The 24703-nt window shown below is 49.1% G+C and overlaps 6 protein-coding genes across 6 annotated transcripts; 3 read left to right on the forward strand and 3 right to left on the reverse strand.

The window, feature by feature from the left end:
- Positions 1-707: 707 nt before the first annotated feature.
- On the forward strand, positions 708-8014 carry Aud_005392 (type I polyketide synthase; the record flags this gene model as incomplete). The annotated part of the gene is made up of 7 exons (XM_043290322.1): positions 708-991; positions 1136-1334; positions 1391-4840; positions 4893-5111; positions 5162-5716; positions 5766-7880; positions 7952-8014. The coding sequence occupies 7 exons, from the start codon at positions 708-710 to the stop codon at positions 8012-8014; spliced, it is 6885 nt and encodes a 2294-aa protein (XP_043146257.1).
- Positions 8015-15610: 7596 nt separating this feature from the next.
- Aud_005393 (pyrroline-5-carboxylate reductase family protein) lies at positions 15611-16516 on the forward strand (the record flags this gene model as incomplete). The annotated part of the gene is made up of 2 exons (XM_043290323.1): positions 15611-16160; positions 16212-16516. 2 exons carry the CDS (start codon positions 15611-15613, stop codon positions 16514-16516), a joined length of 855 nt encoding a protein of 284 aa, XP_043146258.1.
- Positions 16517-16929: 413 nt separating this feature from the next.
- Positions 16930-18218, forward strand: Aud_005394 (uncharacterized protein; the record flags this gene model as incomplete). The annotated part of the gene is made up of 3 exons (XM_043290324.1): positions 16930-17098; positions 17177-18009; positions 18060-18218. 3 exons carry the CDS (start codon positions 16930-16932, stop codon positions 18216-18218), a joined length of 1161 nt encoding a protein of 386 aa, XP_043146259.1.
- Positions 18219-18379: 161 nt separating this feature from the next.
- Positions 18380-18873, reverse strand: Aud_005395 (Dabb family protein; the record flags this gene model as incomplete). The annotated part of the gene is made up of 3 exons (XM_043290325.1): positions 18380-18512; positions 18574-18802; positions 18855-18873. 3 exons carry the CDS (start codon positions 18871-18873, stop codon positions 18380-18382), a joined length of 381 nt encoding a protein of 126 aa, XP_043146260.1.
- Positions 18874-19481: 608 nt separating this feature from the next.
- Positions 19482-20354, reverse strand: Aud_005396 (DUF1115 domain protein; the record flags this gene model as incomplete). Its single annotated transcript, XM_043290326.1, has 1 exon — positions 19482-20354. The coding sequence occupies one exon, from the start codon at positions 20352-20354 to the stop codon at positions 19482-19484; it is 873 nt and encodes a 290-aa protein (XP_043146261.1).
- A 2536-nt stretch (positions 20355-22890) lies between these two features.
- On the reverse strand, positions 22891-24096 carry Aud_005397 (putative aldo-keto reductase (AKR13); the record flags this gene model as incomplete). The annotated part of the gene is made up of 4 exons (XM_043290327.1): positions 22891-23482; positions 23536-23605; positions 23669-23862; positions 23927-24096. The coding sequence occupies 4 exons, from the start codon at positions 24094-24096 to the stop codon at positions 22891-22893; spliced, it is 1026 nt and encodes a 341-aa protein (XP_043146262.1).
- Positions 24097-24703: the final 607 nt, after the last annotated feature.

Consider the following 24703-nt stretch of genomic DNA (forward strand, 5'->3'; position numbering starts at 1 on the left):
TGCATTCTGCACAAGGTTAGGCCATTGCTAGGTCACTCGCGGTACATACATTTACCCACTCCATCAATCTCGCTTCAATGTGGGTCTAGAACGGAGACAGACAGGTTAAGGCTAGGGTATCTTTTGCCATCTTTGAACCATGTCTCCATCTAAACAGGGGGAACTCATGCGTTGCACAACTGGCATATCCTACCAGCCAGGGCTACCTGTCAAATGTCGTCATACGCAAGATTACGGCGAATCGGCTCGAGAGGTTACCGGGGACCGTAACTCTGCTCTAGGGGGAGTGTGAGATATGAGCGTCGTGAATTAGGACATTGTCTTCGGTCCCCGATCCTCGACAACAGCCACTGACGGGTCATTCGTTCCCCGGCTCGGCCCTGACGAGGAGCATCAGTCTAATCGTTCCCTGGCTTCCAGGGCTACCGCAGATTTGTGTCTATATCTGAATCAAGTTAGAGCTGAAAGGCACAATAGGTACTGTACCAACCCCCCATTCCGCTGTCCCACGTTCGAAGCGAGATGATATAGTACGGCAGGTTGGATTGTTCGAGAAGGACAAGACACAGAATGCCTAATAGACATAATGCACTGAAAGAATCAACACCAGTATTAAATTCAGCTTATGTTCCTCGGCTACCTCTCCATACCTGAGGGCTTCCTTCTACTTCATATTTGGTTGACCAATAAACTTGCGCAGGCCCAGCATGGCGCAACATCATCGAATTTACTTGTTTGGAGATCAAACATATGATGTGGATGCTCCCTTGTGGGAGCTTCTACACCATGCAGATCCAATATTGACGTCTTTCTTTGAAAGGGTCTTGCAGGTCCTGCGCCTCGAGCTGGGTCAGCTACCCAGCGAGCTCCGTGATGAATTCCCTCGATTCTCCAGTATAGCCGACTTGATCTCGCGGCGACGGGACACTCGACTTCATCCTAGTCTTGAAATGGCTCTGGTCCTAATCTATCAATTGGGGTCTTTCATACGGTGAGTTCACTTCACTGCCCGGTCCACCAGGTCCGTGCTTACCTCAAGCAGGATTCATTCAGAAGGGGGACTGCAGTACCCTACGGCTTCTGATACTCACCTGTTAGGCCTCTGTACTGGGGCCTTTGCTGCTGCGGCAATTAGTTGCTCACGCTCCTTGGTTGAACTGCTTCCAATCGCTGTACAAACGGTACTTGTTGCTTTCCGAACCGGTCTGTGTGCCGGCAGAATTGGAAACTGTATTGAGCCAACTGCAACTGGTTCCCGGGAATGGTCGATAGTGGTTCCTGGAATGGACAGTCAGGCGATCGGAGATGCTTTAGCAGAATTCTCTGCCACGAAGGTAAGTACTCTAATATGGACTCGGAGTTCAAGTGTATTGACCAAAGTGATTGTTAGTCCCTCCCTCGCATGTCTCAGCCTTATTTCAGCGCATATGCTTCCAATGGTCTGACCGTCAGCGGTCCTCCTTCGACTTTGGATGAGCTGCGCCAATCGTCCGCATTCGCGCGTGTAGCCTGCAAGTCAATTCCGATACATGCGCCCTATCATGCTCCATTCCTTTTCACGAAGGACGACATTGACGAAATTGTCGACCCCACGATCACCGACAATTTGGCGTCCTATATCGCCCAGTTGCCTGTGATATCAAGTGCCACCGGGCGCTTGATATGGGCTGGCAACTTTCGCGCTCTGTTGCAGTCTGCAATTGAAGATGTCCTTCTTCGACCAATCCATTGGCGCAAGGTTGAGGATGGTATCAAAACTATCCTGCCGTCTGCATCCATGGTCAACTATGAGGTCATTCCCATTGCGACCCAGGCAGATCCTCTCTTGTCGCGGGCCTTGCAACAACCGGTAATGAACCCAATCCCTACCCTTTCAGAGAAACAGCAAGATCCACCGACTCCCAATAACAGCGCCAAGATTGCCATCGTCGGTATGTCTGGTCGATTCCCAGGCGCCGACAACACGGAGGCCCTTTGGGAGCTCCTCTCACAAGGGCTAGATCTGTGCAAGGAGGTTCCTGCCAACCGATGGAACATCGACACGCATGTTGATCCGGCAGGCAAGCGTAAGAATACCAGTAAGATTCGCTGGGGCTGCTGGCTTGACAATCCCGAACTGTTTGACGCCCGGTTCTTCAACATGTCCCCTCGGGAAGCCCCGCAAGTTGACCCGGCGCAACGCATCGCTTTGCTCACCGCGTTTGAGGCCATCGAACAAGCTGGCATTGTTCCTGGTCGTACGCCGTCTACGCAGCAGGATCGTGTTGGTGTCTTCTTTGGCACCACTAGCAATGACTGGTGCGAGACCAACAGCGGACAAGACATTGATACCTACTACATCCCCGGGGCTAATCGCGCATTCATCCCTGGGCGAATCAACTACGTCTTCAAGTTTAGCGGACCGAGTTATAGCACCGACACTGCATGCAGCTCCAGCCTGGCGGCTATTCATCTGGCGTGCAACTCTCTGTGGCAGGGGGACATTGACACAGCCATTGCTGGTGGTACCAACTGTCTAACAAATCCTGACATGACCGCCGGATTGGACCGCGGTCACTTCCTATCCCCAACGGGTAACTGCAAGACCTTTGACGATACGGCAGACGGGTATTGTCGTGGCGAGGGCGTGGCTACCGTTGTGCTCAAACGACTGGACGATGCTCTGGCTGACCATGACCCGATTCTGGGACTGATTCTGGGTGCATATACCAATCACTCGGCCGAAGCAGAGTCCATTACACGGCCTCATGTCGGCGCACAAAAAGCCATATTCGAGCATATACTGAACCAGTCTGGTGTGCATCCGTACGATGTTGATTATATCGAGATGCATGGCACTGGAACTCAGGCGGGCGACTCGCGCGAGATGGCTTCAGTGCTCGGTACATTTGCCCCATACTCAACAGGCGCTCAGAAGCGCAGGGATAAGCAGCCTCTATATCTTGGCGCGGTCAAGTCTAACATTGGACACGGCGAGTCTGTCTCGGGTGTGACTGCGTTGGTCAAGGTGCTGCTGATGATGCAGAAGAACATTATCCCTCCCCATTGCGGCATCAAGACACGCCTGAATCGAAAATTTCCCACAGACCTTGCCGAGCGCAATGTACATATCCCTTTTCAGGCCAATGTGTGGCCACGGCGTCATGACCGGGGCCGGCGTGCCCTCATTAACAATTTTAGCGCTGCTGGTGGAAACAGCTCGATACTGGTAGAGGATGCGCCAACGCCTACTCCACTGGATTGTACCGATCCCCGTTCCTCTCATGTCGTCACTCTTTCGGCCAAGTGTCCCTCCTCACTCAAAGGCAATGTCGAATCACTTTTAAGTTATCTGGGAAATCTGTCAGGCAGCGCCGACATGGCAGACACTCTTTCCCAGCTTTCATATACTACGACAGCCCGACGCATCCATCATCCGCACCGCGTTGCAGTGACAGGTACAACTGTGGCCGATATCATTTCCAATTTACAACTGGTCTTGGAGGAAGGGTCAACCTTTCCCCGCTCAGGGCCATGTCCGACTGCCATCTTCACTTTCACCGGTCAAGGTGCACAATACCCTGGAATGGGTGAACAATTGTTCAAGACGCTCTCACTATTCCGATCCGAGCTACGCCGCTTCGACCGACTTGCCCAAGGCATGGGATTCCCGTCTTTTTTACCCATCTTTCTCGCGGGGACAGGAAGTCGACTGGATGATTTCACTCCCACGGTTGTCCAGCTCGCCAACACCTGCATGCAGATTGCACTTGCCCGCCTTTGGAGCTCATGGGGGATCAAGCCTTCCGCAGTGGTTGGCCACAGCCTCGGCGAATATGCCGCACTCAATACCGCAAGAGTGCTGTCTGACGCAGACACCATTTTCCTCGTTGGCCGTCGAGCACAGCTGCTCGAGGAGAAATGCCAGAGGGGAACTCACGCAATGCTTGCGGTCCTAGCACCGACTTCCCTGATCAATCCTGTTTTGCTGGACAGCAATGTGGAGATCGCCTGTATCAATGCGCCCGAGGAGACGGTGCTCGCTGGTCCAGCCGCACAAATTGCAGCTATACGGCAGAAGCTGACGGCGCAGAATGTCAAATGTACCCTACTCCAGGTGCCCTTTGCGTTTCACTCTTCGCAAGTGGATCCAATCCTAAAGGACTTCGAGCTGTCAGCCAAAGGGGTCACCTTTCGCGCACCGTCTATCCCTGTGATCAGTCCCTTATTGGGAACTGTCATTGCTGAACTGGGCTCTTTTAGTCCGGAATATTTGGCACGACATTGCCGTGAACCCGTCAACATGCTACAGGGCTTGCAGAGGGCATCTGCAGCAAACATTATCACATCAAAGAGCATTGTGATCGAGTTTGGGCCGCATCCAGTGGTCTCCGGCATGGTCAAATCGTGCCTTGGAAATGAAATCACTTGCCTATCCACGCTGCGCCGCAACAGAGACCCTTGGACCATCTTAGCGGACAGTATTGCTGCTCTGTACCGGGCTGGCGCGGACATCAACTGGTCCGAATACCACCGTGATTTCAATGCGGCACAGCGCGTGCTACCTTTACCCTCGTATTCCTGGGACTTGAAACCGTACTGGATTGAATACAAGAACGATTGGGCCCTCTACAAGGGTGATCTTGTCCCTGATGGCAATGCTGCTCCTACAAGGAGGGTCCAAGCTCCTCCGCCTCCTCTCCCTCCTCCTCCGCCGACGACAACCACGCTCCATCGGCTAGTGGAAGAGAATTCCGATTCGAGGAAATTTGTGGTCATTTACGAATCTGATGTTTCTCGTCCGGACTTGAACCCTCTCGTTCAAGGGCATAAGGTGGAAGGCTTAGGATTGTGTACACCGGTAGGTCTGCCGTTTGGAGCATCTGACCCTAAGCTAATAATTGATTTGATAGTCGGTCTACGCGGACATTGGGTTCACACTAGGCAATTATTTCCTTGATCGATTCCCCCAGCAGCTTAAAGGACAAGACAGTGACAAAGTGGTCGACGTCACCCACATGGTGATTGAAAAGGCCTTGATAGCAGAGAATGCTGGTCCCCAGTTGTTGCGTGTTGCGGCTGAGTTAGATTGGTCGACCAAAGAGGCTGCTGTCAGATACTACAGTGTTGATGTAAGACTATGCCTCGGCTCATGTGTACATTGACTGCTAACATTTGTCAGCTGAATCACGTCGAGACCATACAACATGCCCACTGTCGCATCCGCTTCAGTGACAAGTCCACGTTTGACTCTCTCGCCAAAGATGTGTCCACCGTCCGAGCACACATTGAAACCATGCGCGAGAACTCGTGCCAAGGGGCCATCTTCCGTTTCAATGGACCAATGGCGTACAACATGGTTCAGGCTCTGGCCGAGTTCCACCCGGATTATCGGTGTATCGATGAAACGATACTTGACAACGAGACTTTAGAAGCTGCAAGTATGGTCAGCTTCGGGGATGTAAAGAAGGGCGGCACTTTCCACACGCATCCTGGATTCATTGATGGGTTGACACAGTCTGGCGGCTTTGTCATGAACGCCAACACCAAGACGAATTTGGGGGTGGAGGTTTTCGTGAACCATGGCTGGGATGCGTTCCAGCTATATGAGAGCGTCACGGATGATCGGCAGTATCAGACATATGTGCAGATGAAACCTGCTGAATCAAACCAGTGGAAGGGTGACGTAGTCATCCTCAGCCAAGATCGGCTGATTGGGAGCGTCAAGGGCTTGACGGTAAGTGGTCTGTCCTGGGAAACATGTACAATGCTGACCAAAACAACAGTTGCAAGGTGTCCCAAGAAGAATCTTACGATACATCCTCAAGGGCACCGCAAAGCCTAGCAAAGCCAGCCGGACAGATTCTGTTCCACTCAAAGCTCCTCATCAGTCCATGGACAAGAACAGCTCCGAAAGGAACAATGAGCCTTCCAATCCGGAAATGGTCTTCCCTGTAGCATCAGTGACAGGACCAGCTCCTGCTATCAAGCCTCAGCCCCATAAGTCAGCACTTGCTCAGGCTCTTCGCATTATTTCTGAGCAGAGCAATGTTCCGATTACCGAATTGACAGACGATGCGGCCTTTGTAGACATTGGCATTGACTCTCTCCTGGCGCTGACTATCACCTCTGCTTTCAGCGAAGAACTTGATCTGGATTTGGATTCCTCTTTCTTCATCCATTATCCAACGGTGGCTGACCTCAAGAAGCTTTTTGGCAGCTGTTCTTCCAGCTCGCCGGACACCGAAGATGTTATACCGTCCACTCCTTCTCAGGTCGAGCCTCGCAGCATGGTGCAACAGCCGGTGGCAGTTCCGTCGACACATAGGGGTGCAGTCCCTGATATATTGAGACCAGGGCTGCAAATCAACGTTAACACAGACAACCATAGCATTTTTCAGTCGGCTGTTCGTATTATTGCGGACGAAAGCGGTGTCAACGTTGATGACCTCACTGGGGAGACCGTATTCGCGGACATTGGTATTGACTCTTTGCTGGCACTGGTCATTGGCAGTCGGCTTAGCGAGGAACTCGGGCTGGACACTGACGCAGAGGCCTTCTTCCAGAACTGTGTGACGTTGCAAGATCTGCAGAACTTTCTTCAAGACGGCAGCGGATCGTCTTCGCAACAAATAAATTCCCAAGCTAGCGCGACACAGACCATGATTGTCTCTCCACCTGCAAAGCAATCTGCGATTGCTCAGGTCTCGCTGAGTTCATCCCATACAACGGCACTCCAGACTCCAGCCCGGTTGGAACCATCACCTCCGATGGTGGCTCAATCTACCCCGTCAAGTGAGCCAGGTCCCTCATTCCTAGAGGTCCTGCAGATAATCAGCGAGGAGAGCGGCGTGAACGTCACCGACCTTTCCGACGAGACGGTGTTTGCGGATATCGGCGTGGATTCGCTGCTCGCTTTGGTCATTGGGAGCCGAATCCGAGAGGAACTCCTATGGGACCTGGATGTCGAGTCGATGCTGATTAATTATCCAACGGTCAGAGATCTGAAATTGCATATGCTAGGAAGAACGTCGGTATATCAAGCTCACCAGAATCTGTCCGATTCGTCTATTTCCACTCTCTCGTCTCCATTTCCTTCTAGTGATAGCGTCAGCTCGGCCGCTGAGACGCCCCAGTCCGAGTTGTCTGCTGCTGAGCTCGAATCCGGCATTCCAAATGCCTCATCTGTCGTCCTGCAAGGCTCGCCCCGGAATGCGGAGAAGATTTTATTCCTCTTTCCCGACGGCTCAGGGTCAGCCACGTCATACGCCTCTCTGCCACGTATCGCGGCCAATATTGCCGTCATTGGTCTCAACTCGCCCTTCCTTAAGAAAGATGCCGAGATGCACTGCACCATAGACGAGCTTGTGGGAAGCTATCTGAAAGAGATCCGCACCCGCCAGTCCACCGGGCCCTATCACCTCGCCGGCTGGTCTGCGGGTGGTATTCTGGCTTACCGGGCCGCTCAGATTCTTCTCGCTCGTGGGGAGCGAGTTCCCTGCTTGATCCTGCTCGATGTGCCTCCGCCAATGGGACTGGGGGAGCTGCCGCAGCATTTCTTGGATCATTGCGACGCAATGGGCATCTTCGGCCAGGAAGGCAAAGCTCCGGAATGGCTTATTCCACATTTCAAGAAAACCATTGCCATTCTCAGTGGGTACTACGCGACTCCTTTTGTGGCAGGTCGGGGCCCTGGCAGGACAGGAATCATCTGGGCAAGTCAGAGTGTCTTCGATACCAAGGGATGCGCTCGACCCGCACCGCATCCTGATGACACGGAAGATATGAAGTTCCTCACTGAGGCACGGACCGACTTTTCCGCGGGGATTTGGGGGTCATTGTTCCCTGGAGCTGAGGTGGTTGTGGATAAGGTAGATGGGGCGGATCATTTCTCCATGATGGTAAGCGCATCTTTACTTCGATCTGCTGTTGATTGTTCGATTGATAACATCTTTTACTGACACTGGCATAGCAAGAGGGGAAATATGCACGGCAGGTAGCGGGATTCCTAGGCCGGCTTTTGTCAGGATTTTGAAACGATGGAGCAGAGCTGATGACATTATGATTGTTCTTTATATTGTTCTATAATCGTGCTTATTGGCTTCTTGTCAAATATTTTGCCTTCGCATAATAGTGAATATTGATTGAGTGAATATTTTCGATTTCAAGTGTGCCGTCATGGACAGCTAGAAAAAGAGTTGATGATATAGATATATTCATAATCAAGTTGAAGGTTGAGACTCAAGAGGATCTACTGGCCATGAAATGTGCCGAGTCGATCACCATCGACCCGCATAAGGCGGGATATATTCCATATCCGGCTGGTAGCCTTGTCTATCGGGACGAGCGTATGCGCTATCTAGTGACGTGGACGAGTCCTATATCGGAAGAGGTTCTCTTACCAACATTGGCAACTACGGAGTTGAAGGTAAGATGAAAACTGGAGTGGGCTTTTCGGCGACGTATCGCTGACAGAAAGCCAGCAAAACCGGCAGTAGCTATGAACTCTCAATACTGGCGATAGCATATGGAGTATAAGCATTCAATAACAAAAAGCAAAAGGCAGAGTATCAGACTAAACATTTTATCCGCATGAGGGATTAACCATGCTCTCAGAGCTCATATTGTACGTTCAGCGCAGGTCATAGCATCCCCCTTCAAATTTTCTTAATCTTTATAGTATGTATTTCCCAGCCTGGGGGAGTGCTTGTTGACCTAGAGTGTCTTGTTTATTCCAGACCCCTTAACAAGGGTCGACCTTACACTGTGGGATGAACCACACGACCTGAGCTACGAATAGACTGATTTCTAAGTTATTATGTGTTTATGCAACAGGTACGTCGGTGGAAGAAGATCGAGCTGCTGGAGAATAGTACAAGGTTGAATAGAGCAGAACGGAGAATTTGTTGAACATGGTGTTCAATAACTGGCAGAAATGGGATACCAAGGTTGACTATCCGGTCGAGCAGGACACCTAGTCTCGAACCCACGCCGGCTTCTGAGCTCTGGCGGCTTTCGCAGGTTGGGCTGTCAATCCTAGCCCGGAAGCAGTATATTGACTGCACATTGATATGATACACGGTGAAACAGAACGACAACTTGTTCGAATTTACGCCTTCATCCTCCATTGTCACTTGTGGTCTTTTATTCCTTCCAGTTGGCAGGGAAAGGATTGGCGATGGAGGCTGGCAAATTCTGCCACGCTTCCGTCAAGGCACTCAGACGATTTAGTACAGCTTGATTTACCTCGATTCCGCCCATCGAAACATGCCCATCCGCGTTCGCTTGAAAATAGGATTCGATCTGAGGAACCCAGTTGTTTGAGAAGAGCTAATTCATGTTTGGCAATGCGTTTGTCAACTCTCCGGGAATGTATCGGGTTGCCTGCCTCGCTGCTTTTTCAGTTGCAAATCCCATTGTCCAAACGTAAAATCACGCTACTTGTCTCTAAAGTTGAAGGGGACATATGCTGGTGTGTTAGGGAGTGCCTAAGCATAAGTATCTTTCCTTTAGTAGGTTGTTCAACTGGGCAGCGGCTTATGTTCACGTACAGCTAGGATTGCCTCCACTTGATCACTATCAAAGAATATAGTCAGCGCAAAACTGACTGTGAAACGCAGAGGAAGTCATCAGAGGGTACGAACAAATACTCGCCAACCCGAGTTGCTTGGGTGACTAGAATTCGGGGGACAGCGGGCTCCGCCACGTAGTTGATCGCCCATATAAGCCATTTACAAACATTGATCGCGTCATTGAAATCATAACCTTGGTCACCATTCAGATACTTCATCATTGTGGTATCCGTCCGAATTGACTCATCGCCCCAAATCCCACTTTAGTCTTGGAGCACCAAAACTGAAGATATCTGCAAATGCTTCTCGGCTTGCCTTTGCCTGCTGGATCAGGGAACATATCGGGTACCTCCTCAGTCTGGTCCTGCCAGAAATCCCGATACTATCAATGATCAAAATCGGTACTCGTTAGTCTGCATTCAACCTGAGCAGCGGGGAGTACCGACCAATTGCCATTCCTAAATAGAGTTAAATGTTCAGCGACTTTGCAAAGTGAGGGAGAACAAAGAATAGGGTCCAGATATTCGAGGGGGGCTTACCAAAACATGCTCGGAAGCATATTTACTAGAATCTGTTTGTGGTGGCGTGCTCAAACGGCCAAAACCTAGCAAGTTCGGGGTTTAGCACTCCAAGAGAAGATGACCGATTAAAGAAAATGCTTGCGTACGGTAGGACTGACTAGTCCTACAAGGAGTAAAATATATGATATGTAGATCCAATGCGCAAAACGCATCAATAAAAGGTGTTAGAGAGCCAAATTAGTTTAGTGTGAAGTTGGGAAAAAGGAGGAAAAAAGATAGCTACTTTGATCACACAACAGGCATTCGTCATAAGAGATTCTTTTGTATCTTCAGGAGAGATTGCTTTTCTGTCTTCATAAAGAAACCTACATGGGAGGATATACGTCTTTATATATGTAAGATTCAAATTGACTAGATATTAATATAACTATCAAAGATTTCACATTATGGGATAAAAGCTCCTGTAGGACCAATTAACCCCCCGATATTCTTTCAACAGTCCAAATCAAAAGCTTTTGGATGTACAAAATATTCATCTCCAGGATCCAAGTCAGTAAACGGGCTCAATTAGTTGAGCACCCACTCATGTTGCCAATATACCAATTATGAGCCGCCAAATCCAGTCCAGTTGTGCCAAGGTTCCCAGCCTTGTTGTCAATGCCCCAAATTACTTGGATATCAGATGTTATGACTGGCACGCCATTTCCTGAAGTAATCCAGAATTCTGGGGATGTTGTGCTATACTGCCAATGATAAATCTTAGGAAGCTCAGAGAAGGCCCTTGGAACAGGATCATCTGAATGTGTTACTCTGTATCCATTGCCTACTGTATTCCCAGTGATGAACTGAGCGAAACTATAATTTCCTAATTGAGGACATCCAAAAGTATACTGTTCTTACATTAACATGGACATTATTTTGCCGTTGTGGAAACACTTACCAGACTAATGGGTCTGTTGGCAGTCCCCTCAAGTACTGCTCCGAGTGTAGCTAGTGCACCTCCAAAACTATGACCAGTGAAAATGATACTATAGTGCGGGTACTGAGCAGCAAGCTGATTAATAGATGGCATTATGTATTGTGAGAAGTTTCCCCAGGCATAGTAATAACCATGATGCACATAGCAGCCTGGACAAATGCCATAGATAGGCACCTGTTGAAATTCACTGTCGGTAACCCAGTTGCCGTAAGTCCGGCTACCGCGGAATGACAGAACGATCAACTCATTTGTCTTGTCGACTGCCAGAAAGCCAGTGATATTTCCTGGATTGTGACTATTTTGACGTTAGCCTATGAGTTTATATCTGGTCGACGCGATCATACCCCATGAATCCAGTAATGATAGTTGTGTCTAACCCCTCCAGAACTTGGCATACACCTGGATCGCAGACAACCTTTGACCCTTGGGAGTTAAAGTTTGCTGCACAAGTAGCGGCAGCAGAATATTCAGAGAACAGTGTTAACTGGGTCAAAATTTCAGGAGGAACATCTGGGCAGGATGTTAATCTTAGAAGGTTTATAATGTTATTTCACTGACCTCGGCGTTCAAGATGAGTATCTGCAGCTGGCATTGTCCAGCCTAAAGAGGGGAACAAGAGACTGTAAAGTACTACAGTTGCAGTGAGCATTTTGGGCTGAAGAGGATTATCAAGGCTAGCAATTTGGAGGAACGGTAAAGTAACGGCTTGAACGCCCATCTCAAGGGCCTATTTATACGTGTGTTCAAGGCCCAAAATGAAAGGCATGGTAAGATTACAGCACGCAGAACTCTTGTGTAACCACCAGGACCGTCAGCACTTTGATCTCTCTGACAGGCTCATGAACTCATTGTCCTTTGTCTCTGGTTGTCTCTGGAGGGGCATGGTCAACCCCAACTTGCAATAAGCTTTACTGGTAAGCGCCTCCTGCTGTTTTCAGTAAAAGGTTTTTGCCAACTCTGTGAAAGTCAGATTTGACCAATCAGAATGCTGAATCGTTTCCATGGTTCACCCCACTGATTTGGAATGATTTTACAGAGTCCATTTCCCTACTGTGGTAAGTTAGAAGAATCGTCAGTGGGGAACAGCCATGGTAACAAGTGGGCCAGTTGAAGCTTCAATCGGGTGATGAACACTACGAAACCGGACTTGTTCACCTTGGCTGTGATGATCTTCAGGCGAAGACTCAATATTGTTTTGAATGTTTTTTACCCCGACATGAACCCCTGGCCAAACCCATGATCTACATTCTAAACAGGACTAATGCCGTACTGCAGACCGTCAACGGAAACCTTACAACGGACTAAGNCGAATAGGAGAATTGGGGTACAACGTTTCGCTGAGGTCTGTTCTTTCTAGGGTGTGTACAACGAATTGCCATGTGTTGGTGATGCCCAAGCGGAGCCGACATGAACCCCTGGCCAAACCCATGATCTACATTCTAAACAGGACTAATGCCGTACTGCAGACCGTCAACGGAAACCTTACAACGGACTAAGAAGATCTGAAGATCTGATTGGCTCCTGGCAGAAAGCAGTAGACAAAGGAATAACATAAATCCCACTTGTTCCACAACGCTCTCTTTCTTGACCTGGCTCCAACTTCCGCGCAGATCATTCGAATAAGGTATCTGTGTCACAAATCAGAGCTGCTCGAGTCATTAGCAAGCTACATCCCTATAGACAGAAATAGTGTTCATCTAGCCCGGGCTGTTTGCTGCCTTCCCGACTTTAATGTTTCTTTGCATATAAACAAATCTAGAATTGCTTAGAGATCAGATATTTCAAACTATTGGCCTAAGGACAAGGTTCCGTCAACCAATACGTGAGCAACTGCATCAAACCCAGCCGTGGGTAAAGCTGCAATTGTGGGGACCGAGGAAAAGTTGCTGGGCCAGAGGAGCAGGCTACTGAAGTTCTAGACTACGAAACCACGACGAAACTTATCTGAGTACATTGAGGATATCACATATCTGGTTTGAATTATACAGTATTATGACACGTCGTAGGTTGTAGAAGGTAAATGATGATAAGTAATTTTTCAAATCTTAGGCATGACTGTGGAACTGACTGAAGGACTTTGGGTTATTGTTTTGATATTGTCAGGATCCTACGGGGTTGCTGGCCTGGGTATCTTTTGGCTAGTGATGCTCTCACCATCCTGCTACTAGGAATTTATAGTATTGCTTGGCTAGTTTAAAGGCTGTTTATTTTATACACAGCATACTTATTCAAGTTTATCCTTACATTGTAGTAAAGGACTTTATCAGTTAGTTTCCTCTGCTTCAAGTTTCCAGATAACCTAGCATCATCTTTAATTCTCCAATTAGCTAACAGAATCAGACCTGCATCCTTCTGAATTTAAGTACATGCGTTCACCCTACACACATCATTAACGCGGAATGGCTGACAGGGGGGAGACAGAAGGCTTAGTTAGAGGCACGATGGGAAACTTACAAAAGAATATTATTGCGTATTAAGTGCAAGCGCTAGTACCGGCCAGAATCAGTCTCGGCCACTGGAGAGTGTGTTGATTTTGGGAGGCGTGATTAGTTTCTTAGGTAGACAAAATGGCTAAACAGAATGTGATATATGCTTTGATTGCTCAAACAAGATCTCACCTACTATAAGAATATTCCGGGCAAGGAGCAGGAGCTGTCGAACTGGTCTAGAGGGTTCCCTAACTACCACCAAAAGGATATGTGGCCCAGGTCCTTTTAAACCACCCGTTAATCGATCTGCACGAAACCGCCAAGCGAGGGCACTTAGTGGTAATCAAGCTGCTTCTGGCCAAGCCATACATAGACCTCAATGTCAATGACAGGAATTAACCTGACGTATCCCTGACCGTCTCTGTAGGTGACTAATTTACAAGGTGGGTGGTCAAAGATCAAGGCGCCAGCCCTGCTCTGGTGTGCCACGCTATTCTGTCGTGGTTGCGTGGCTGAGAGGTTACTGGCAGGACCGAATATTGATGTCAGCGACGTTGGCCACTTTGAGTCACTGAGCGGGAGTGATCAACATCAATCCACCATGCAGTCCAGTGGCGCGCAAGGCAGAACATCCGCTCGGCTTGGCGGCTAGCCAAGGGGATGTAGAGATGGTGGGAGTTGCTCCGGGTAAGGAGTAGCGATGATCCAAGGAACATTTTTTCCGTCCCGGGCAGGAATTTAAAGTCAAAATCTCGCGGGATCTGAAGCGCGCAGACGAAAGTGGACCGCATCTGTTGCCGGACTCCGACGATTTTGGTCCGGAGCTTGCCTCAGGAACTGTCAGGTTGCGGAACGAGATTCTGGTGGATGCTAAAGAGGTCAATAAAGATCCCTTTGACCACGACAGTGGAGAAGCGGAAGATGAAAGATGGCGGGAGCTGTTCCAGGAGATTCAAGATTAACTGAAGTGATTCTGTCAGGGATTGTATCCGTGTCGGACGCGTCTTTCCCAGTGTCAGAAACATGCAACGATGGGGATAGTGGCACAGCTTCACAGTAATAGCTCAAGGCTCTGCATTGTGTCTAATACAGTTACAGATGGTTCTGTGATTGGCCATAATATGATACTCCTTTTATAACTGATCTCAAGCTACACTCACAGGTGTCACAATCCATGTCTAGCTTCAATAACATACTTAGACTATATAAAGATAACTATAAGAAATATACGTAGATGCCATATACCTGTAAATAACCGCGATTGTCATGAACAGCTTCCCAGCATAGCGCTTCCTCATGACCGGTTCCACTGGTGGATTCAAATTTACTTATTGACAGTCCTGAGGCTTGCCTTCTAGGGTATCCCAACGGCTCCAATGACAGACACACCGATTAGACCGGTCGCAAGATACCAAGCAGACACCAGAGCCGAATTATAAACTTCTCGGGCGCCATCCATGTATTCGGGGGGTATCAGCGTTTCAGAGGCAACCCCAAGTATCACAATACCAGGATCCGACCAAGAATGGGGTTTCTCTTTTCGGTCATCAAGTTCGTTGGCGCGCTCTTGGAAGAGTAATTACTGGAGCAATGGCTCTGGTAGATACCTATCGACTTGGATGTTAACACTGAGATAGTCTGTGATACTCAGGACTCCTAGAACCGCTTCAGGAGGCACTAAGTCATAGATCCACCATTATGGCGTCGATCACAGGATCAACTAAGATTGGATAACCTTGATCCAGTCAAAGCAGCAGGGATCCATGTTCGAATCTGTCCTGGATGCCAGAGTTTGCATTTGAGGAACTGGGCGGGATGTATCTAGCCGGGGTGAAAGTATGCCCTCTTATCCAATGCATGGAATATACACTCTTATCAACAGGCCGCACAGACTTTCTGCACAATTTGTCTGATATCTGGAAGGCGCCATTCAATGCCCATTGTAAGGATCAGGATATTCCCCAAAAATGACTGTGGTCTCACCGCGTTTCCAGTGGGGCTAGACCCCTCCGCCGACATCGGGCCGTCCTTGATCCGGCGCGTTCTGCAAAAGTCACATCATAGCTTCATTTATTCTTTGTGTTGTCATCTCAGATCCGTTACATCACGCATCAAAATACATATCTCAAAATGCCATCCTTACAGCAGAGCAAAATCGCCTTCATCGGCGGCGGCAACATGGCCTCGGCTATCATCGGAGGTCTTGTGAGCCAGGACATGAACCCCGCCAACATCACCGTCTCAGAGCCATGGGATGTCAACCGTGAAAAGATCGGAAAGCTGGGCGTGCAGACGACTACTTCCAATAGTGAAGCTGCAGGACAGGCAGATATTGTTGTCATTGCCGTCAAACCCCAAACCACCAAGAATGTCTGTCACGAGCTTGCCACCGCCTGGTCTCAGCGCACATCACTGCCTGTGGTCGTCAGCATCGCGGCGGGTATTACGCTCAATAGCTTAAAGGAGTGGCTCAAGACGAATGATGGCAGGACTGCGCATATCGTCCGCGTCATGCCCAACACTCCGGCCTTGGTCAAGGAGGGCGCATCGGGTCTTTTGGCTAGCGACGATGTGACAGCAGAGGAGAAGGAGCTTATCGGCGCTCTGCTCCAGAGCGTCAGCAAGGCCACCGAGTGGGTTGACAAGGAGGAACTGCTAGATGTTGTGACCGGTCTGTCCGGTGAGTATCATGGGGAGCTTTCATGCAACGAACACAAGTAACTTTGACTAGGATCTGGCCCTGCATATTTCTTCGCTATGGTGGAGCACTTGGTTGCGAGTGCCACTGCACTGGGTCTCTCCAAGGAGCAGGCCACGCGGCTGGCAGCTCAAACTTGCCTGGGTGCGGGCAAGATGCTCGTCGAGTCGTCGGACGAACCGGCCCAGCTGCGCAAGAACGTGACGAGTCCAAACGGGACAACGCACGCCGCGCTCCAGACTTTTGAGTCGCTCAATTTTAAGGATATTGTTGACAAAGCAGTACGGTCTGCTACATCTCGTGCGGCGGAGCTGGGAGAGACACTTGGGAAGCTCTAGACAGGTTTGGCAAGGGAAAATTAATTCGCATCACTAGGAGTAGAATTAAGACATGGAATCTTAAAAATGAGTCCTAACCCTTTGTGGACCATGCCGATTCAAGAGTGAGCAGTCGGTCCAGATGGCCCATCATTTTGGCACTTAGCTTGGTATAAGCCAGCCACTCTCATCCAAGGACAGTTGGTTTCAAGCACAACCATGTGTCATGTTCTTATGTTTGGGTCAATGTTCTCGCAAATGATATAGACCTCGTATAGATCTGTGATGCGTTGTATTCTAGCTAGGCAGATCTAGTCCGAGTTGTATATGAATTCTCGGAATGTAGCCGATGTTCTGTCCGCGTTTTCGGCTGTTTCCGATGCCAAGATCGGCCTTCCTTCCTTTTTAAACCAACTCGAAAGCAGCTCATCTCTATGCTCAAGGACAAATGCATTATTCGAGTGGGACATAATGGCAGCAAATCCAGCTGTCGCGTGCAGACCGCGCTCTTTCAGTCGATGCGCCCGCGCTCTGAGCAGTTCCGCTTGTTCCCCCTCTGTCGCTGTATTATTCCAGGCCATCGATCCGCCCGTCATCAACGGCGTGCGTAAACCTCGCAAGCCTGGAGGCAAGTGACTCATTTATTCAACTCGCACGGGGCTTCTGTACTTACCTTCTCAGGTTACCAGGACTCTGGAGCGGATATTGCCTACTCCCTACGACAAAAGGGCGTCCGGGTCCTCACTCCCAATCCATCACCACCAGATTCTTCTGACCAGGGCTGGTCCTTCCCTGACACAGAGGAGGGAATCTACTCTGCCGTTCAACAAGGTGCTACTCATCTCTGGGCAAACACTATCCTTTTTGCGTCACATCCTCTCCAGACGTCAAGCCGATTAACTGCTCTGGCGTCCGATCTGAACGTCGTTGGGCAACCGCCGGGCCTGGTCGAAAACTTCGATGACAAGGGTTTGTTGAACAACAAACTACGCGAACTGGGTGGCTTCACTTTGCCTCGTGCGTGGATGGTGGACCCCGATAATGTCCGCCAGATCGTGAATCAGGTCGATCGTTATCCGATCGTGGGGAAGCCGGTGCGGGGCCGAGGCAGTCATGGCGTCCGAGTCTGCTATGATGCCGCTCAGTTACAACAACATGCCGAAGACTTACTGGCAGAATCACCGCTGATCATGCTCGAGGAGTTTCTGGCAGGGGAGGAGGCGACTATCACCGTCATGCCGCCGACGCCTTCTCGTCCGGACTACTGGAGTATGGTACCAGTGACGCGCTTCAACCACACGGATGGTATAGCCCCATATAATGGGGTGGTGGCGGTCACTGCCAACTCCCGCGTGGTGTCGGAGGACGAAATGAAAGACCCGGCGTATAACAAGGTGATGCGGCAGTGCGAAGGGGTAGCCAGGCTGATCGGTGCCACTACGCCGATTCGGGTAGATGTGCGACGCTTCCGCGACGGATCCCACTTCGCTCTGTTCGATATCAACATGAAGCCGGTAAGTCCTTGCTTTTCACCTTCTTCCTGCAAATATACTGAACGATACAGAATATGACCGGTCCAGGACGGCCGGGCCGGGAGGATCAGGCCAGCTTGACTGCCATTGCCGCTGCAGCTATGGGCTGGGACTATGGCACGCTGTTGCAGCATATCCTGGAGAGCGCTCAACCCCTGGATCAATTCCGTAACTACCGCAGTCCATTCTAGCCTCTCAGATTTGGGTATATAGTAACGAAGATTGTCATTTATAGCCAAAATATTCCTCTGTCAGCCATACTGTATATCCAGACTCTACTACGTCATCCGACATGGTGCTACGATTGAGAATTTAGAATCAAGCCGACCGCGTCTCCAAAAGTAGATAAGACTTATTCCTTTGCTAGCCCATGTGTAAGGCTATCAATTGGCAAGAAATTCCACATATACTCGTCCTCGGGAGCCACTTCAAAGTCAAACCGGATGAGATCCTCCTTGTAGGGGAACATGTATGTGCTGGTTACCCTATCTCTTTGTCAGCCCTCGCCTGAGCACTATCGACTACCGTTACTGGATATGCACCTACCAATGATGCTCTTTGCTGGCCTGGTATGCTTCCAAAGCTTCCCGGTTCTCGTGGAAGCTCAACAGTGCAATCTGAAAGCCTTTGCTTCTCTCGATCGGATCAGTGATTGAGGGACCGCCGACAACCAGCCGGTGACCCTTGACGCAGTCGAGGTCCTTGAGTTTCTTAAGTTCGCGGACAAAGGTGTCCTTATGCTCCTGCGTCACCTCTGGACGGAACTTGAACAGGACTAGATTATGTGAGTACGACGTGTTGATTGATCTAATGGAAATTATACCTACCCATATGTACGATCGTCATTGTAGCAAGTATTTGTATGACCCTCGATTGAGTCAATTCGGACGGAAAGGTTGGTTGCGGGGGAGGGGACAGAGGAAATTGCCCGCAGTGACACTAAAAATACTGGTTCATTCGCATCTCGGCCACTTTCCGCATCATCCTTGGTCCCAATGTCCGCCTTTCCAGATGTAATATCGAACTCATCCCCCCGGACTTTGTTTTCAGCTGAAGTTTCTGTTTTCTGGCCCATGCTCGCAGTTCTGGTGATATTAACTGATACATGTATTTGAGATGGTTTAAAGGGTACAGCTTGATGCAAGAGAAATTCAAGGGATGACGCCATTAACGTGGGCGGCAAAATTTCAACGGACTCCTGTTGTTGAGCTCTTGCTGTCAACAGGCCAGCTGCAGGTTGATTCTGATGAGAGAGTTGACGAAGGGACGAGGGCTATTTAGCCCACCAAGGTTGGACCAGTCTCTTGTCGACCTTCTCGATGCTGACAAGAAACGCGATGCATGATTGAAACCAGTCCGCTTCTTAAGGGACCACCCTGACTAGGAATAATGCTACAGATATGACACAATTCAAGGTAACGCGTCCCACATAGCCTCGCGGTGAATGACTGATATCAAAATATCACTTTGTCAAATGCTTCATGCAACCCTCGCGCCTGTAGCCATGTCTCTAATGCCTGCATGTCGCCCCGGTTGGCTCTGTGGCCACTTCGTTCCCCTAGGGAATCTGTGATTTCCTCCATCCCAGAGAACACTCTCTGAACGTCCTTTGTCTCCCGATATCTCTCACTGACCTTTTTCTGATGGCTGGGGATATCGCCCCACGAGTGTGTCTTAATGAAGCTCATATAAGCATCAATGTCCGTCGACACCCCCTCTAGACACAACACACCAGGCTTGCCCGCCAGCACGAAGCCTGTGAGGGAATAGTCAGGGGCGTGATTGACCAGATCGTTCCGCTTTTCTCGCGTTGAGAGGGACGGGAAATAGAACCAGACTCTGACGATCGGCCCGGAACTACTCTTGGTAGTTTCAGACTTTGAAGCCCGCTGGGCCTCGAGGAAGCGCAGCGCTTCATCCTGGACGTATTCAAAGGCCTCAAACAGATCATCTGTGGGCATTGCAGCGGCTAGCGTGGCAAGCTCAGCTTTGGACATCCAATCTGGTTGGCGCAATGAGTAACTCAATGACGGCGGCTGTGCTAGGTCCTGAGCATCAGATTGCACCGGTATTGATATGTTGACCTGTATTGTTTTTTCTCCCCCCGCAATCGGTAAACAGACTGCAAGGTGTAAGGTTGAAGGAATCCCGGAGGGGACAGCAGATGGATTCTCGCACCAGTCGCGGAGCTTTTCAATGCATTGAGTAGTAGACACAGGTATGTCGATCTCTCCAGGAGATGGGAACATGGCTGTGAGGAGGTCAATCGTGGATAATTGAGACTCCATCAAGTCCGGTGGCAGCAGGAATAATTGCTTTTGTGCCATTTTTGAGAACGTCAAAACGTGGACTGTGAGAGTAGCTTTTTTGAAGGACAGCTGAAAAAGGTCCTGGCTTTCCAGCAGTCGCAATTGATTGGCTAGATCAATATTCTAGGATATGCATATGGTTGGACCTAAAGAGGAAAGATATGGCCCCCTAGCACGCTTATGATTAGAAAAACCACTAAGCTTGAAATAGGTGAGCACGTGACTGGATGCGGAAAGAAAATAGTGCCGCTCAGACTGGGTTATGGATTGGATATGGGTTGAACCTCCTATCTAGACCACCCTACCCGTACGGGCTGGACTGGATAAAATCAAAAATCTACCATAGCCCCTATTTACCAAATATTTCTATTTTGTATATAGATAAATAGGACTAATATATCCCTATCTGGGCCTACACAAGGTTAGATAAACTTATCAGTCTAAGAGGCCCTAGGTCGTATGTACTTAATGGTTATCCATATCCATGTGGGTTGGATCAGGTCAACCCAGACCCACCAATTTTGCGGATTGGGTGGCTTGGATAGTTAACGTAATCCACGGCTGAGCCGTCCACACGGCCGTCCCGTCCATTTTCGCGCCGTCTTCTACAATCATTCTTCAACACGTCGTTTTTTCACCACTACTACATAAAATGCCGCTCTCTCAAGAAAACCGGATGCAAATGGCTATTGCAGCTTATAAAAGTAAAAAAGTTCAATCAATATCAAGGGCTGCAGCCATATTTGGAGTGCCTAAATCTACCTTCCTTGATCGGCTCAAAGGAATCAATCCACGGTCAGAAACACGTGCTAGTGGCCATAAATTAACAGCAATTGAAGAGGATGTCCTTGTTAAGAGACTGTTAGATGCAGATAAGCAAGGCTTTTCAATCCGTCCAGAGTTTCTGCGTGGAATGGCACAGACTTTACTTCATGAACATTCCCAAGATGCTACTGCAGTCCTTGGAGTTAACTGGGCCTCCTCCTTTGTTAAACGCCGTCCTGAACTACGTGCAAGATATAATCAGAGGATTACATACCAGCGTGCAAAGCAGGAGAATCCAAAGGTTATAAAACAGTGGTTTAAAGCTGTATCTGAAGCCATTCAGGAACATGGCGTCCATGAAGATGATATCTGGAACTTTGATGAAACTGGCTTTGCAATGGGACTCTGTACAACATCTAAGGTTATTACTGCTGTAGAGCGCAGTGAGAGACCTCATACAGTCATCCAGGGCAATTGGGAATGGGTTACTATCATTGAATATGTAAGCTCTAAAGGGCTATCTATCCCACTAGTACTCATCCTGAAGGCAAAGCAACACCAGGCTGCTTGATATCAAGAACCTAAGCTTTCTCAAGACTGGTTAATTGCAACTAGTTAAAATGGCTGGATAACAGATGAGATAGGTCTCCGCTGGTTAAAAGATGTGTTTAAGCCTTATTCTAGGTGATATTCAACTGGTGCAAAGCGGCTGCTTATTCTTGATGGCCATTCTAGCCATTTAACTCCAGAATTTGATACTTTCTGTGAGGAGAATGCAATTATCTGTCTCTGTATGCCACCTCATACTTCTCACCTTCTATAACCGCTGGATGTTGGTGTTTTTGGCCCACTTAAGCGCGCATATAGGAAACTCGTTAAAGGGATGATGGTGGCTGGGAATAATCACATTGATAAAGAGGATTTTCTACATCTATATCCTCCTGCGCGCGAGATGATCTTTAATCATGAGAATATATGCAGTGGCTTTGCAGGAGCTGGACTTAAGCCACTTAATCAAGACAGGGTTCTTGAAAAGATTACTTTTCAGCTTCATACGCCAACGCCACCACTTCTTGAAGGTTCAGTATCATCTGCCTTTCAAACACCTCAGAATACTCGCCAGCTTGATCACAAGCTCCGCAGCATACAGAGAAGCCTTCAGAAAAGAAAGCTTTCTAGTAGTCCAATGTCTCATATCCAACATCTTGAGAAGGCTGCACAGATGGCAATGAACGCAAACCTGCTACTACAACAAGAAATCAAGGTTCTACGGGCAGAGAATGAATGAAAAAGAAAGAAGAAGGCAAGAAGACATGCTAATCTAGGTGATAATACCATATTATCAGTACAAGAAGGCCAGAATCGTGTTCAGCAGCTTGATATGCCACTTATTGAGCAGGTTGATGAGCCCACACCTATACCTCGTCAGCGCGCTGCACCACGCTGTAGTGGATGTTGGACTGTTGGACATACCATAAGGAGTTGCCCTAATAGTTAGCTATATATTCAGCTACTTAATAGTCTAATTTAATGATGTTGGGGGTTGAAAGGCTTCAAATCTGCAGCAGATGGGCGCGAAAATGGACGGGACGGCCGTGTGGACGGCTCGGCCGTGGATTACGTTATGGATTTGCATATTGAGTCAGCCAGTCTAGTGCTGCTCCATGAACAATCCAGAATACAGCTATTCCGACAGATGAAGGGTCGACTTGTAGAATATTATTGATACCGATTTCAACACGAGGAATAATTCTCTGGCTATTCAATAAAAGTCAAAATAAAACTCCGATCAACTTTCCTCGGCAGTATCGCGATAGAGATACTCCACGAACTCGTCCGGGACCTGGCCACCAGCCATCTCGTTCTCCTCGGCAAAAGTCCTGATCTCGGCCTCCTCCGCGTCCGTCAGTGAAATCTGGAGAGCGCCCCAGCTCTCCTCCAGGTACTTGACCCTTCTCGTCCCTGGAATGGCAAAGATATCGTGCCCTTGTTTCAAAAGCCAGGCCAGAGCCAGCTGGGATACAGTGCAACCTTTCTTCTCCGCCAGTGCCGCGAACTGACTGGCAATCTGGACGTTGCGCTCGCGATTCTTTTCTAGAAATTTGGGTATGACCTTCGGTCGCTTATCTTCACTATTGCCGACTGGCTCACCCCTGCTGAAAGTGGACGTGATGACCCCTCGTCCAAGGGGACAGGACGCCACAAGCGCCACCCCCAGTTCTCGACAGGTTGCTAGGAGGTTTGTGCCTGCTGGGCCCTCGATATCGCGTGAAAAGACGCAGTACTCGGTTTGGACGGCCACCACATTGGCAATCTTGCATGCGCGCCGGAGGGTCGCGGAGGAAACAGATGACACGCCAATGTGCTTGATCTTGCCTTCTCTGTGACTGAATGAGCTTCTGAGCATTCAACATTGACCGATTTTGTGCCTTACGCCTGAAGTTCTACCATAGCTCTCATAGTCTCCTCGATGGGAGTCTGTGGGTTAGGACTGTGCAAATAGTCTGCGGCAGAAAACTAGTTAGCAACACAGCCCTCGGTCCAGCAGAAGGATTTGGGTAGCTAACAAAGGTCAATCGAATCGACCCCCAGTCTTTTGAGACTTTCATCGCAAGCTTTCTTGCAATATGCGGCAGAACTGTTGATCTCATGGAGCTTTCCTCCCTGGACAAACCCGAACTTGGTCGCGAGAAAGATTTGGTCGCGCTTTCCAGTCCGTCGGAACCATTTTCCCAGGAGCTCCTCATTGTCGCCATAGAGACTATGTAGGCAGGAGTAGTCAGCAATTAGAGCCTACCTGATTGACGTTACTCGCGGAGACATACTCGGATGTATCCCAAAATGTCTCTCCCAGCTCGACGGCACGATCAAGGACGTTGAACCGCTCCTCGTCGCTGGGAATCGAGCCATAGACCCAGAAGGACATTCCCATTAGACCGAGTCCCAGGGCCGGAACAGTTGGACCTTTTTTGCCCAACTGGCGGTTGACAGCCATTCTGGAACTCATATCAGTGCAGGATACAGTGAATATATATATATGTCGGCGGAATGACACTGGATTGGTCTATTCCGGGAGTTGTAAATGTCAACCAAGTCGGACGCATGCTGGATACTTATAGCTATCACCCCTACGTAGATCAATGAGGAATATCAATTTCTTCCCACAAGGACCTACTGCAATTCAAGCCCTGAGCCACCAAGCGCAGCCTCGCTAATAGTGGCTTTCAGTATAGGGATATTGAACAGCCAATCAGAGTAAAGCATTGCCGAGTAAGCCTATTATTGCCTTGAAACCCAAACAGATGAAGAACGAGCAAAAGATATTTCTATCTTGATCATCTGAATAATCGCCATTACTGCCAGTCTCCCATAGTATCCGGGGCACCCTTTCGGGATGGGCCTGTGAGACAATTATTAAGGATGCCCAATCAAGTGTAAGAACATCCGAGTGCACCAACCAGGACCAGTGTAGCGAAGCTCCACCAGTGGGCCCCACAAAGCGGCAATTAGCGAGTGGGGGCCATCGACTCTCATCTCAGGTCAGCTTAGGTCCTCTTTTCCCCGAAGATGAGAAGGGACACTGTGGTTTAGCAATCAAATGG

This window comes from Aspergillus udagawae, assembly GCF_001078395.1.
Source record: "Aspergillus udagawae IFM 46973 DNA, scaffold_4, whole genome shotgun sequence".
NCBI lineage: Eukaryota > Fungi > Ascomycota > Eurotiomycetes > Eurotiales > Aspergillaceae > Aspergillus > Aspergillus udagawae.